Below are 13,776 nucleotides of genomic sequence, written 5' to 3'. Positions count from 1 at the left end.
TGGAATAGATGAAAATGAATTGTCATTTAATGTATGGTGAATTGAAATTCAAAAGTTGAGTTTACCACTGCTTTACAGTTAGCTTAGACCTGTAAATAGTCAAATAAGCAAGGGTCTTGTTATGGGTGCCATTCTGTGGAGCCGTAGTGCCAGGAAGGCATGTTTGCAGTCTCATTTTTCATGCAAGTTTGAGAGAAATTTGTACATACTCAATTGCATGCTTGCGAAATGCAACATAAGTTGATTAACTTTTCTTGTCTAGGTATACCACCTGCGTGGCAGGAGGCAATTGCCTAAGGTGCCCATAAAATGGTACCAAACAATGCAATCTCAAATTAAAAACATGAGTCTGGCTAATGTACATTGTAAATAAAATGTTCAGATTAAACAAGTCTGTCACAATATAATGGGTTTGCCAAAGCATGCATGTTAAGGATGTCAGGTCCACTAACAGGCTTTAAAGATTGATTAAGCTGTTAGGCATTTTCAGAACCATTTCAAATTGAAATGAGGGACAGGGCATGTTGTATGAACAAAGTCCAATAAAATGAGAACTAGTATATGAAACGTTAATATTGATCCAGTTGTTTCACTGGCGTGTTACCGGTAAGGACGAACTTCCCCCACCCTTTCCCAATGAAAGCCCAACCACAAGTTTATTTTCCATTTTAATATGGTTTACAATTCATAAATTCTTGACAAGGTCTTGACTATTCTTTTGGCAAATGTTAGTGCTCATGGTGATCTGTACAGTCCTGTTCCTCTGTATTGGAAGGGGGTGGAAATGAGGCAGGGGAATGAGAGGGTAGCCTTTTACAATTTGTCCAGGTAGTTGTCCAATGCAGGAATGCCCTCCTTGAGCCCCTTACGTTTACGGGTGTCAGCCACAATCTGAGAGATTTTGGTGGTAGAGTCCTGTGGATCTCCCTGGAGGATCTGCCAGTGGTCAAACACACACTGGGGGAAGGCTTGGCCACCAGTGTTGGAACGCAGGTCAGCTGTGAAACCTGGAGCAAGAACACAGGTATTAGCATACAAGGTTTTACACATACAGAAGGGCTGCAGATTTCCTACAACAGGGAATCATATAGCCCTGGTAAATGCATATGTGAAGAAGGTCAAAGTGGACAGCAGTTGGCGAGTTGCTCACCGAAAGACTCGTTGACAGGTAGGTAAGCCTTGACGATGAACATGGGGGTCCCCATGACCTGGGACTCCTCGAACACGTGACCGCGCTTCCGGTTCAACACACCGTAGATGCCTCCTACCACCTGCTCAGGACACTGCAGGGAAAAACGAGGTGAAAACTATGGTTAATGCCAACAGGTATGCATGCAAAAACTGTGCAGTTCAAGGTTCTATAATTGTAGCATTTTCTAGTCAACTTCCATTAGCCTCTAGTTGCAAGCTCATTTGTACATTCAGGTCTCAGATATTGTGGTTTATGGGTTTATCCATCACTTGTTCAGCGTGGTGCATGATTTCTCATCATAGACCTTTTCCTTATTGAAATTAAATATTCAACGGGCATTGTGAATTGTAAGCCTACCTGAATCTCCACCAGGTAGACAGGCTCCATGAGTCTTGGCTGGGCTGTAAGTTGGCAGGCATACAACACTCGGCGGGCTGTGGGAATGATCTGACCCCCACCACGGTGGATAGCATCTGTGTGGAGGGTCACATCATGGACGTCAAAGCGGACAGCACGCATGTTCTCTTCACACAGGGCACCCTGGAAACAAAATATTTAAGATATTGAATCAAGTACTTTAGGTTGCGTGACAAATGAACATCCTCACTTTGAAAACTACCCTTTTTGTTTTCCGCAACACAATATAATGCTGCATCTTTGAAAATTGGTATGCGGTTTTAAAGTCACAGACAAATTCTGCCTAAGGAAAAAGTCCATCCATAAATATTGCGCACCTCCTTAACGGCCCACTGGAAGCCGGCCACCACGCTGTCCTTGATCTCGTTCAGGTACTGGACTCCCTTGGTCACGTCCATCAGCAGGTTGGGGCCGGTACCATCAGGGCCGAAGCACCAGATCTTACGGGCCTCAGACACATCCCACTCGTACTTGTCGGCCAGGAAACGGGCACGGACCTTCAGTTCCTGTCTGGCGCTGACGTCGCCCTTCTCGATGTCCTCAGCCAGGCCGTCAGGGAAGGGACGGGCCTTCATATACAGACGGTTGTGTTTGTTTGGGGACTTGGATAGGCACATCTGGTCAGACTCCTCGGACACAGTCTCTCTGTAGGAAACCACCGGGTCTGATTTCTGAGGGGGAGAGGGATGTTTATTAAATACTGCCTGTACTGCGACACCATTGTAGAGGCATGGAGGACTAGTGTACCTTCAGTGGAATGCAGGCATGGTCCTCCTCCAGATCCTTCAGGCAGATCTCCAGATGCAGCTCGCCAGCTCCAGCGATGATGTGCTCTCCAGACTCCTCGATGATACACTGCACCATGGGGTCAGACTTGGCCAGACGCTTCAGGCCCTCCACCAGCTTGGGCAGATCAGCAGGGTTCTTGGCCTCGACAGCCACCCTCACCACAGGGCTGACGCTGAACTTCATCACCCTCATGTTATGGGCCTGCTCAAAGGTAGTGATGGTACCGGTCTTCACCAGGTACTGGTCCACTCCAACCAGCCCAACAATGTTCCCGCATGGCACGTCCTCGATAGGTTCAATGTAACGTCCCATCATCAGAATGGTCCTAATGAGGAAAGGGAAAGTCAGTCAATAGATCAATACTGGGCAAGAGTTTATACAGCATCTACGATGTTAGTCTTGAATGCACCTTGGGCACACTGCATGGTCACAAACGACTTACATGTCCTTCATAGATTGCGCAAGACAAACAAAGTATGGTCATTGGAAGTGTACCAACCTCTGAATTGGTTTGAGGTAGAGGTCCTCCTTCTTTCCAGGGGTGAAGTTTGGTCCCATAATGCGCACCTTCTGGCCAGAGGACACGCAGCCGGAGAAGACACGGCCAAAGGCGTAGAAGCGACCCTTGTCGGTGGTGGGCACCATCTTGGAGATGTACATCATCAAAGGAGCCTTGGGGTCACAGTTCTTGATACCTAAGGTGAAACTGTTGGGTTAACATAGACCGGTATACAGTACCTTCCATTTCTCCAGATGAAGGAAACGAGACCAAGGCAGTAGTCTTACCCATGGCAGCTTCATCGTCACCAGGTCCTTCATAAAGCAGCTCACAGCGGTACTTCTGGGCGGTGACGGGGGAGGGCAGGTGGATGGTGATCATCTGGAGCAGGGCCTCTCCGGCTGGCAACCAGCGACGCATCACAGCCTTCAGCAGGGGCTTCCCCTCCTTCTCCTTGTCCTCATTGTCCAGCTTGATGTCCAGCTTCTCAATCAGCTTGGCCGTCTCCTCTTTCTTGAAGTTCATGACGGCATCGAAAACCTATAACAGAAACAGCAGTAAAACTTAATGGGTGGACAACAAAATACAGATGAGATCATATGGGGAGAGGTAACTATAGCCTTCACCATGCATGTCAGACTGAAGCTTATCATCACTGGACAATCAGGTCAAAGTGAAGAATGTTTATGTCATCACTTATATGCATAAAGCTTTAAACAGCTTTCCTGGTCAGATACACACCAGAAATGTATCTTCCACCTGACCAAACTGAAAACATTGAAAGTCATGTCCCCACTCACCTTGAAGATGGGGTCCAGCACAAGCTGAGAAAACGTACGCGGGAGCTTCTTTCCATCAGGTCCGGTGGCCGACTTGCTGAACTTGCCAGTGGCTGGGTCAAAAAACCTGCAGTGGAAGAAAGTCTCACCATTTAACTACACGGCAAACGTGACATGTACCAGACAATCTTAGTCAGTAGCCAGTTCTGGAAAATGTGGCAGCTGACTACAAGGTGGACAGTAAGTAGTCCTCACCTTTCACCCCACAGCTTCTTCATCATGTCCTCCACCTTCTTGCAGCGCTCTGCTGGTCCTAGTTGGGCATCACCCTTGGCAGCAAACTTCATCACGTACATCTCAGCAAACTGCTTCAGGGTGAAGGCCCATCCGTGAAGTCCGGACCCAAAGCCAACAGTTCCAATGACTGGGTCAATCTGTGAAACAATAGTCATTAGTTTGACCGCACCTTTGTTCACTACGTGGGTCAGGCTGATACCGAGCAGCTAGTATTCTATTTACAGAGAACTGCTTTCAATATTCATGCAAACTGCAGTGTTGCCATTGGGTGCAAAACAGAACTGGAATAATGACAACTTCACAAGTGATATTAAACCATTTCTGGCAATGCACTACACAGCCAAAACAAGTTGCTTACCATGATGGAGCCCATGGGACCACCCTCATCCTCTCCGTAGGTGGCGATGATGACGTTCACATTCTCCACGATGCGCTGGAAGGTCTGGAACAGATCCTCTGGCTCCAGCTGCAGCTCCAGCAGGGCCCGGTCCATCTTATTCATCATCAGCACAGGCTTGATACGCTCTGCAATGGCCTGCCTGAGCACAGTCTCGGTCTGCACACACACACCTGGGCATGGAAGGACAAGAGCAAATAGTGAGTTCGGAAAATGTTGAAAACAAATGGATTGGTTTGTTTGGTTGACTGGCTCCTTCTCCTTTTTGTAATATACCTCATAATCACGGAACCTAGCATCAATATGACATCCTGTATGACAGATGTCTGAAAATAAAGAAATACTTGTTCACAAATTATAGAACACGCCATATGTTTTTCTATTACAGAAATCAAAGCATAATTGTGTCAGATATAACTAGGGCGCTAGTCCGCTTTCTTACCTGACACGCAGTCCACAACAACCAGGGCCCCGTCAGTGACACGGAGAGCGGCTGTGACCTCAGAGGAAAAGTCAACGTGGCCTGGAGAGTCAATCAGATTGATGAGAAACCCAACACCATCTTTGCACTGCTTGATGAAGGCCATGTCGTTCTCAGAGAGCTCGTAGTACATTGAGATGGCGCTGCAGGGAAGGACATTGTGTTCTTAGTCTACAATAGTAGGAAGCATCACTCCTACTTCTGGCCAGTCAGGGAAAATGTGCACAAGTACCCTAGTGGACACTCACGTTGACTTGATGGTAATGCAGCGCTCCTGCTCGTCTTTTCGTGTGTCGGTGAAGCGGGTCTCTCCGGCGCGTGAACCTGCGATGATACCAGCCTTCGACACCAGCGAGTCTGTCAGGGTGGACTTACCATGGTCGACGTGCGCAATCACAGACATGTTACGGATGTTGGACTTCTTGTCCATGATGGCACGGATTTGGTCTACGGTAAAGTTCACCTATGGGAAAATGGTCTATTAGTCTAGTCTCCCTTGTCCTTCCACATTGTTAAAACGGTATAAGTCCCAAATATTGAGTAGTATAACCAGCCTTGTGTTTCACTATAGTACTTTTTCCCCCCTTCCACATGACCATAAGGACATCAAACTCTTCTAGATTTGGGGACTTAATATATTATACTGTAATAATGTAGCTAGGAGGTGTAACAAAGGTATAATTGCTAATTCTCGTTATAAACTGTGGAATGCACAACACAGTACCATTATGGCAGATGTGAGGCACTGAAAGCTGATGCAATTGAATTGCCAATGCGGACCTGGCAGGCAAACAATCATGAGCGTGCTCGCCCGTTAGCCGACAAGACTTTATTAGCTGGCGTCACGCTTTTAGTATTTCAATGCCAGGCAATCGAAAACGGCCAAACTGAGGTAAATCATGGTGCATACAGGATGGCATTGAGCCCAAGGTCGGACATTTGACTAGAAAACGCTATGTAACCTGACAAAAGTACAGTAGCTAGCAACGTTAAGCCTCGATACAGTTAACATAAATATATAAAAAGTCAGCTAGCTAACTACACCTGCATTTAATAGCACAGAGTAGGTAGTGCACTAACTAGATAACGTTAAAACATCAGCTGTTCAGTCACTGCAAACAGCAGACTTCAATTCGATCACAACCATCATGATCAAGACAAGCGCTCAGACAGCGCAGCCTAGGCGAATAGGCCACGTGTACAACTAGTTACGACCGTCGGTCAACATAACCTCAACATAACGTTAGCCGGTTAACTAATGAGTTGACACCGTTTACGTATGGGACAAATAACTTTAACGTAACTAAAAGATAGTTAGGACAATTCGACGTGGCCAATATTGCAATGTAAGCTACATGACAATCGACCGCCAAGGGAACAATACGAGACTGGCCGGCATGGCATAGACACCTAGTTAGATGCTAGAACCTAACTGGAAGGGCATGGCAGGTACAGGTGGTCTCTTTGACATGGGATGATTTTAATTTTGGTTTCGGCACTGCTGTGCGGGAAGAGGTTTGTTCACCAATTTTTTGTAAAAAAAAAAAAAAAAAATGGTTGCCATATTGTTCCAAACCCAAGTCACCGCATACGATCATCCTAGTTTCAACAAACTATATACTTAAAAGTCATACACTGAAGAAGCACATACCACGATCACACTATTCCCCAAAATAAACGAACTAGCTAACTCACCATTTTGACGGATGGTTGTGGATTCGCTTAATGGAAACGAAGACACACGATATGACACTGCCCACCTCACGAGGGCATAGGCAGGGAAGAGACTGGGTTACGTCAACAGGAACGGTTTTATACTGCTGGCGTGCTTCGTGACGACGTACCGTGACACGCTCTGTACAAAGCGAGGTACTTTGGCTTTTTGAGACAACTTCTCTGCTTAACATTTGTAGCTAGCATTTTACGCTGGTGGGCCTGCAAGCTTTGACGAAATATTTATACTGCTACGAAATTAGGCCGAATCAACAGCCAGACATCAAGCAAAGAGTAATCGCTTGTGCGCCACACCTAGGTGCAAAAATAGACTGCTGACTGTTGTACACATCCGCTTTTCTTCTTCGATGAGGTTTGACGGTGGTTGGCATCCAATAAATGTTGCATTACCTCCGCCTACTAGACTGGAGTATATAACTCCCTTATACTTTGCTTGAAAAAAACAAGTGAACAAATATCCTACCATCTAACACTCACTAACAAATAAAATAAAAATAGAGTAGGGTGGTGTTTTGTTTATCTTTCACATTTATTTAGTCCTACTTCAGGCCAACAGCCTGAAAGGACAGGACACCACCACCCATAAGCTTGACACCTGTAACAACGTAATGCATTCGACATAAAAGCTTGTAGAGGATAACTTATATATCCTAACATCACCTTGGGCCCCCGAGTGGCGCACCGGTCTAAGGCACTGCATCTCAGTGCAAGAGGCATCACTGCAGTCCCTGGTTTGAATCCAGGCTGCATCACATCCGGCCATGATTGGGAGTCCCATAGGGCGGCACACAATTGGCCGGGGTAGGCCATCATTGTAAATAAGAATTTGTTCTTAACTGACTTGCCTAGTTAAATGTTTTTTTTATTTTTATGTATCACACTCTGTAGCTCTTCTGTAACTCCTCGTCTGCCACCAGCACACATTTCTGCAACTTATATTCTATACCTGCAGTACAGTTGATAACCATTGCTATAAATGCTAAAAATCCAATCTTACTGAAACATATTGACTTATCCCTCTGTATTGGTACAGATCTACTACTCACACCACTCCTCTCAGGATCCCCCACCCTTGAACCATCTTCCTCTACTTTCTTCACTGCCTCAGCATACGACACCTTCTGCACTACTCTAACCCTGGAAACCTCAACTTGCCTCTCTCGCTCTGACATTTCTGATCCTCAGCCCCATGGGCACCCCTACAAGTAACACATACCACTACTTTCCCGAATGCTACACATTCCTTTGTCTCATGCCCTTCTGTGCACTTCTCACACTTAGAAACCTCCCTCCTACACACTGCTGCTACATCCCCATAAGCTTGACACCTGTAACAATGTAATGTAGTCGGCATAAAAGCTTGTACAGGATCATTTATAGATCCTAACATCACTTTGTTGGGCAAGACTCAACATCAAAACAACGACTCTTCTGTTTCACCACTCTCATCAACCTGTCTGCGTCGCACCAAACGACAGCATCACAAACACCGGGAATCTTCTCCTTCAGTTGGTCAACTTCACATTTACCCCAACCCCAGTAATCACTCCTTTCAATGGCACCCTTTTCTTGAGAGCAAAACAATTCATATCTCTTGCCCCCATTCGTTTAACGCGGAGCGCCTGCTCCTTCTGACCAGCAAAAACACAAAGAATTCACACAAGACCACTTCTGGTTACCCTCACCGATTCCACAGCACCCTACTCTGTTTTCACCCACCCTGAAACCACACATGGATCAGCCACAGACTCATCTTCATCCAGACCTTCATTGCAAGCTTCGGGCTCCAAGAACTTCAACACACCTACCAGCTCCGATAATTCACATTCATTCACTTCCATTTCTCCTCCTGTCTTCAACTCACTCTGCTTACACTTTCTACCATTCTTCTTTAATTAACAAACCATCTCCCTTTTTCCCTCCATTTTTAACCGACTCAAGCCCACCCTCTTCCTCCCTCTCTCTCTCTCTCTTAGACCTCCTCTGCCTCTCTTTTCCCTCCATTCCTCCTCCGTGTTCCAAATATATGTCTCCTTATGATAATACTGCACTTCTCCTGACATGCATCTTGTTCTTGCCTTCTCAAGACGCCATTTAACAGGTTGCCACAATCTCTGTACAATCAGCATGATCCCCTCGGGATGTAGTGCTCAACAGTGCATCCCACTTGTAAAGCAGCTGCTTCATCTTGATGTTCTCTATCTGGTGTCCTTGGGACATTCCGGATTTCCACATCCGCTCTTACCCGACCTGACCTGACTTGGTAGGCCAGATATTACATTCTTCTTCTTCTTCTTCTTTAAAGTTTTATGACCGACTACACCTATTGGTGTATTGCCGCCACCTACTGTACGGTGAACTGAAACAAAAAATATTCCATTGCGGGAAGGGAGGGGCAACATAATACAAAATACAAAAATCAAACAACCATCCCACTCCTTCAGTCACATTCAAACCCCATTCAAACCCAGGCTCTGGTGCCTATGAGGAGGGAGCATTTATCGACAGGATTCCTTGTAATGCAAAAAAAATCCCAGAGTCCCCAAAAACGCTCAGCCACACTCACAATAATGCCTATTTTCTCCTATTTCCTCTCCTTTTGCATTGACAACCAAAGTAAGAAACGCTACAAAGCCCACATTCTTAACATGCAACATGTCAGGATCCCTCTGTTGACAATGAATATCATTTTGTGCCTCTACTCCTACTACCACAACTTCTTAAACTTCACACCTTTGTTCCACTGTTCTCAAGGCCTCTGGATAGGAGACATGCTGGACAGCCCTTATTCTTGCCACCTCTGTCTCCTTCACTGGAACAGGACACTTCAGAAATTTGGCTGCATGTTCACCACCACAATTGCAGCATTTAGGCTCAGCCGGCATATAATACCCCTCCCATCTAAATCCACTTGACACATGACCAAATCATTTACATTTATCACACTGTATGGGTTTGGGCACAAAGGCTCTCCCAGGGAATCTCATGTAACCCAAATACACGTGAGAAGGAAGAGACTCTTCATCAAAAAAACAATAGAATGGATGGAGTGGGCTTCCTTTGCATTTGCTTCTAGCGCCACCCCAAAGATAACACCCTTGGTATGCGCCCTGCTTGGAAGATCCACACGACGCATTCCATTCTGACATCGTCTTGAGACACGGAGCACGCACCTTCTGTTCCATAGAGACACACAGAAAGCAAAATAAGCCCACTTCTCGTTATTCTCTGCGACGCCACCTCATCCAACACATCCACAATTTTAATAGAGACTTCAAACAGATCTCCCACGTAACAACATCGATCGAAAACCCTTACGATTTTGTTATGGATTCAGTGTATTCACTCAAATTTGCATACCACCCCAACAGGTCCACAGAGGACGCAATCTCAATTACACTTCATACTTCCCTCTCCCACCTCCTAAAGGGGAAATAACTGTGATAATTCTGTTCATAGACTACAGCTCAGTGTTCAACACCACAGTCTCCTCCAAACTCATTACCAAGCTGGGGACCCTGGGACTGAACTCCTGCCTCTATAACTGGACTTCCTAACGGGACTGCCCCAGGTGGTGAGGGTAGGCAACAACACCTCCGCCACGCTGACCCTCAATAGGGGGGCCCCTCAATGGTGTGTGCTTAGTCCCCTCTTGTACTCCCTATTCACCCACAACTGCGTGATCACCCACAACTCCAACACCATCATCAAGTTTGTTGACAACATGAAGGTGGTAGGCCTGATCACCGACGGCGATGAGACAGCCTACAGGGAGGAGGTCAGAGACTTGACAGTGTGGGGCCATGACAACAACCTCTCCTTCAACATCAGTAAGACCAAGGAGCTGATCGTGGACAACAGGAGAAAGAGGGGAGAGCGCACCCCCATCCACATCAACAGGGCTGAAGTGTAGCGGGTTGAGAGCTTCAAGTTCCTTGGCGTCCACACCACTAAGGACTGAACAGGGTCCACACACACCAGCACAGTTATGAAGAGGGCATGACAGCACCTCCTCCCCCTCAGGAGGCTGAAAAGATTTGGTATGGGCCCTCGGATCCTCAAGTTCTACAGCTACGCCATCGAGAGAGTCTTGACTGGCTGCATCACTGCTTGGTATGGCAAATGCACTACCCTGGACCGCAAAATGCTACATTGGGTGGTGCGGACAGCCCAGTATATCACTGTGGCTGAGCTCCCTGACTCTATGCACTCACAAGACTATATATACTGTACACACACACTCACACACTGACACTCTCACACAATTCAGTCCCATTCAAAATCCTATTTTTCCTAACCCCTAAACCTAACCCTAACCCGAACTCTTACCTTAACCCCAACCCGTACTCTTACCCTAACCTTAACCTTAACCCTAACCTTAACCCAAAAACCTAACCCTAACCCTAACCCTAACCCATACTCTTACTCTTACCCTAACCTTAACCTTAACCCTAACCTTAACCCAAAAACCTAACCCTAACCCTAAATCTAACCCTAGCCCTAAAACTAACCCTTAACATAATTCTAACCTTAACCCCAGTTGGTCAAAAAAAAAAAAATGGTCCCCACAAGAATAGATAAACACACACACACACACACACACACACACACACACACACACACACACACACACACACACACACACACACACACACACACACACACACACACACACACACACACACACACATACACACATACACACACACACACACACACACACACACACACACACACACACACACACACACACACAAACACACACAGGGGACAAAAACATCACAACATTCACTGAGAATAGATTACATACACTAAGTACACAAAATATTAAGAACATGACAAGGACTGACCAGGTGAATCCAGGTGAAAGCTATGATCCCTTATTGATGTCTCTTGATAAATCCACTTCAATCAGTGTAGATGAAGGGGAGAAGATTTGTAATCCTTTAGACAATTGAGACATGGATTGTGTATGTGTGCCATTCAGAGGGTGAATGGGCAGGACAATAGATTTAAGTGCCTTTGAACAGGGTATGGTACGAGGTGCCAGGTTCACCGGTTTGTATCAAGAACTGCAATGCTGCTGGATTTTTCACGCTCAACAGTTTCCTCTGTGTCTCAAGAATGGTCCACCACCCAAAGGACATCCAGGCAACTTGACACAACTGTGGGAAGCTTTGGATTCAACATGGGCCAGCATCCCTGTGGAATGCTTCCGACACCTAATAGAGTCCATGCCCAGACGAACTGAGGCTGTTCTGACGGCAGTTCCATACTACTTGTCAGACATAGAGAACTGATACTATATACTCATTGTTGGGTTTAGATGGGTATGGGGTGTCCGTGGGTGGGTTTGACAATTTCTTTGGGTTCCTCATGTCTCACTCATTGTTAGAAAAAAGGTTGGTCCAAATCGGATGTTAGGTACTATAATTACTGAATATTATCGTATGAATTAAAATGGCCAATTTGGGGGCAATCAATTAGCTTAATGTCTCAGAGATCAAATTATATTTCAACAAAAGAATTGCCGGAATGCTTATCTTATCTGTTTCAAACTACAGAAACGATTTCAGACAATCTGAGATGGTGAGGGTCATGGCCTGCTGAAACGACATGGAACAACCCACTCATCATATGCTGCTGCTACTCAGTTCTTTTATTTTACTCTTATTATGCTCTATCCTGATGCCTGGTCACTTTACCCTGCCTTCATGTACATATCTACCTCAGATACCTTATTATGATCTATCCTGATGCCTGGTCACTTTACCCTGCCTTCATGTACATATCTACCTCAGATACCTTATTGTGATCTATCCTGATGCCTGGTCACTTTACCCTGCCTTCATGTACATATCTACCTCAGATACCTTATTGTGATCTATCCTGATGCCTAGTCACTTTACCCTGCCTTCATGTACATATCTACCTCAGATACCTTATTATGATCTGTCCTGATGCCTAGTCACTTTACCCTGCCTTCATGTACATATCTACCTCAGATACCTTATTATGATCTATCCTGATGCCTAGTCACTTTACCCTGCCTTCATGTACATATCTACCTCAGATACCTTATTATGATCTATCCTGATGCCTAGTCACTTTCCCTGCCTTCATGTACATTATACATTTTTGCAGCTCTGCATCTTTGGGAAGGGCTCGTAAGCAAGCATTTTAGTGTTAAGTCTACACTAGTTGTATTCGGTGCATGCGACAAATACAATTTATTTTGAGTGTTCCTTTTAGAAGTATAACTTATACCCATAGCACTTTCACAGGTGCGTTTACACAGGCAGCCCAATTCTGATCTTTGTATTTCTCACTAATTGGTCTGTTGACAAATCACATCAGATCTTTTCACGGCAGCTCTTTTTCAGAGCCGATCTGATTGGTCGACTGACCAATTAGTGAAAAAAAGATCAGAATTGTGCTACCTGTGTAAACGCAGCCTATTTTAGGCTAGATGGGACAGTTCACCTCAAGTAAAGGTTGGACTGCATTTTTGCCATTCCTCAAAAACCCTATAAAATAAAACTTATTCCTGATTTCTTTCAACTCATTTGGCCTCAATCACATAAAAAACAAAAAACATGTTGTGCATATCTTTCCCATTGATTCTGGATTGAGACCAGCATATCAGGGTAGCTGTAATGCAGTGGTTAAGGACTAGTAAGCATTTCACTGTAAGGTCTACACCTGTTGTATTCGGGAGCATGTGACAAATAGAATTGGATTTGATTTGGAAAAGGGAAGCGATAGATTAGAGTACACAATTTGAATTTGGTGATTTATCCCATGTAAAGTGAAAGCTATGGAACATTTGATTTCAAACCATTTATTGTTATTATTGCATGACTGCCAGTTGCCACGTCACTTTGTCAAGTCTTCCAGCAGGTGGTGCCTCTGCGAAGGGTTCAGACCTCTTTCTGCATCATTATAGTGTTTCCACCGCATTCTCTGTCTCTGAAGTGCCGTACAACCTCTCTACCGGTCTGTGCTGTTACGTAAGGTATTATCTAATGATAGTACTTTAAGACATGGATTTATATAACAGAATGTCCTGTTCCATGCCCAAAAACCCATTACAGAGAAAAGTGTCATATTTCATATTGTAAGAGCTGTTTGTAGCAGCATGACATAGTTTTAAATAACTTTTACGACTCCTTAGACTTCTAGATTTGAATC

At 45.2% G+C, this 13,776-nt stretch overlaps 1 protein-coding gene and 1 non-coding gene across 3 annotated transcripts; both read right to left on the bottom strand.

Annotated features, from left to right (window-relative positions):
- Positions 1 to 655: 655 nt before the first annotated feature.
- Positions 656 to 6,651, bottom strand: LOC115108301 (elongation factor 2b). 2 transcript variants are annotated; one of them, XM_029632463.2, is made up of 13 exons: positions 6,547 to 6,651; positions 5,100 to 5,314; positions 4,813 to 4,994; positions 4,332 to 4,543; positions 3,932 to 4,110; positions 3,698 to 3,803; positions 3,185 to 3,437; positions 2,898 to 3,093; positions 2,357 to 2,723; positions 1,927 to 2,280; positions 1,550 to 1,732; positions 1,151 to 1,283; positions 656 to 1,007 (listed from the first exon to the last, which is right to left on the bottom strand). In XM_029632463.2, exons 1-13 carry the CDS (start codon positions 6,547 to 6,549, stop codon positions 814 to 816), a joined length of 2,577 nt encoding a protein of 858 aa, XP_029488323.1. In that variant the 5' UTR covers positions 6,550 to 6,651; the 3' UTR covers positions 656 to 813. The 2 variants fall into 2 exon arrangements, with proteins under 2 accessions (XP_029488323.1, XP_029488324.1); XM_029632464.2 differs by lacking the exons at positions 5,100 to 5,314; positions 6,547 to 6,651 and adding an exon at positions 4,647 to 4,696 and having other exon boundaries at positions 4,813 to 4,879.
- LOC115108810 (small nucleolar RNA SNORD37) lies at positions 3,530 to 3,597 on the bottom strand. The gene has a single exon (XR_003860400.1). It is a non-coding gene; the product is annotated as a small nucleolar RNA SNORD37 (small nucleolar RNA).
- Positions 6,652 to 13,776: the final 7,125 nt, after the last annotated feature.

This window comes from Oncorhynchus nerka, linkage group LG24 (assembly GCF_034236695.1).
Source record: "Oncorhynchus nerka isolate Pitt River linkage group LG24, Oner_Uvic_2.0, whole genome shotgun sequence".
Classification (NCBI taxonomy): Eukaryota; Metazoa; Chordata; class Actinopteri; order Salmoniformes; family Salmonidae; genus Oncorhynchus; species Oncorhynchus nerka.
This window is presented reverse-complemented; position numbering and strand designations above follow the sequence as displayed.

Bases quoted from the DNA above. Each gene is read 5' to 3' on its own strand.
- LOC115108301 (XM_029632463.2), bottom strand. The intron at 4,544-4,812 runs GTAAGAAAGCGG...TTCCATGCCCAG, and splicing joins TGTTGTGGACTGCGTGTCAG to GTGTGTGTGTGCAGACCGAG. The intron at 2,281-2,356 runs GTACACTAGTCC...TCTCCCCCTCAG, and splicing joins ATGCCTGCATTCCACTGAAG to AAATCAGACCCGGTGGTTTC.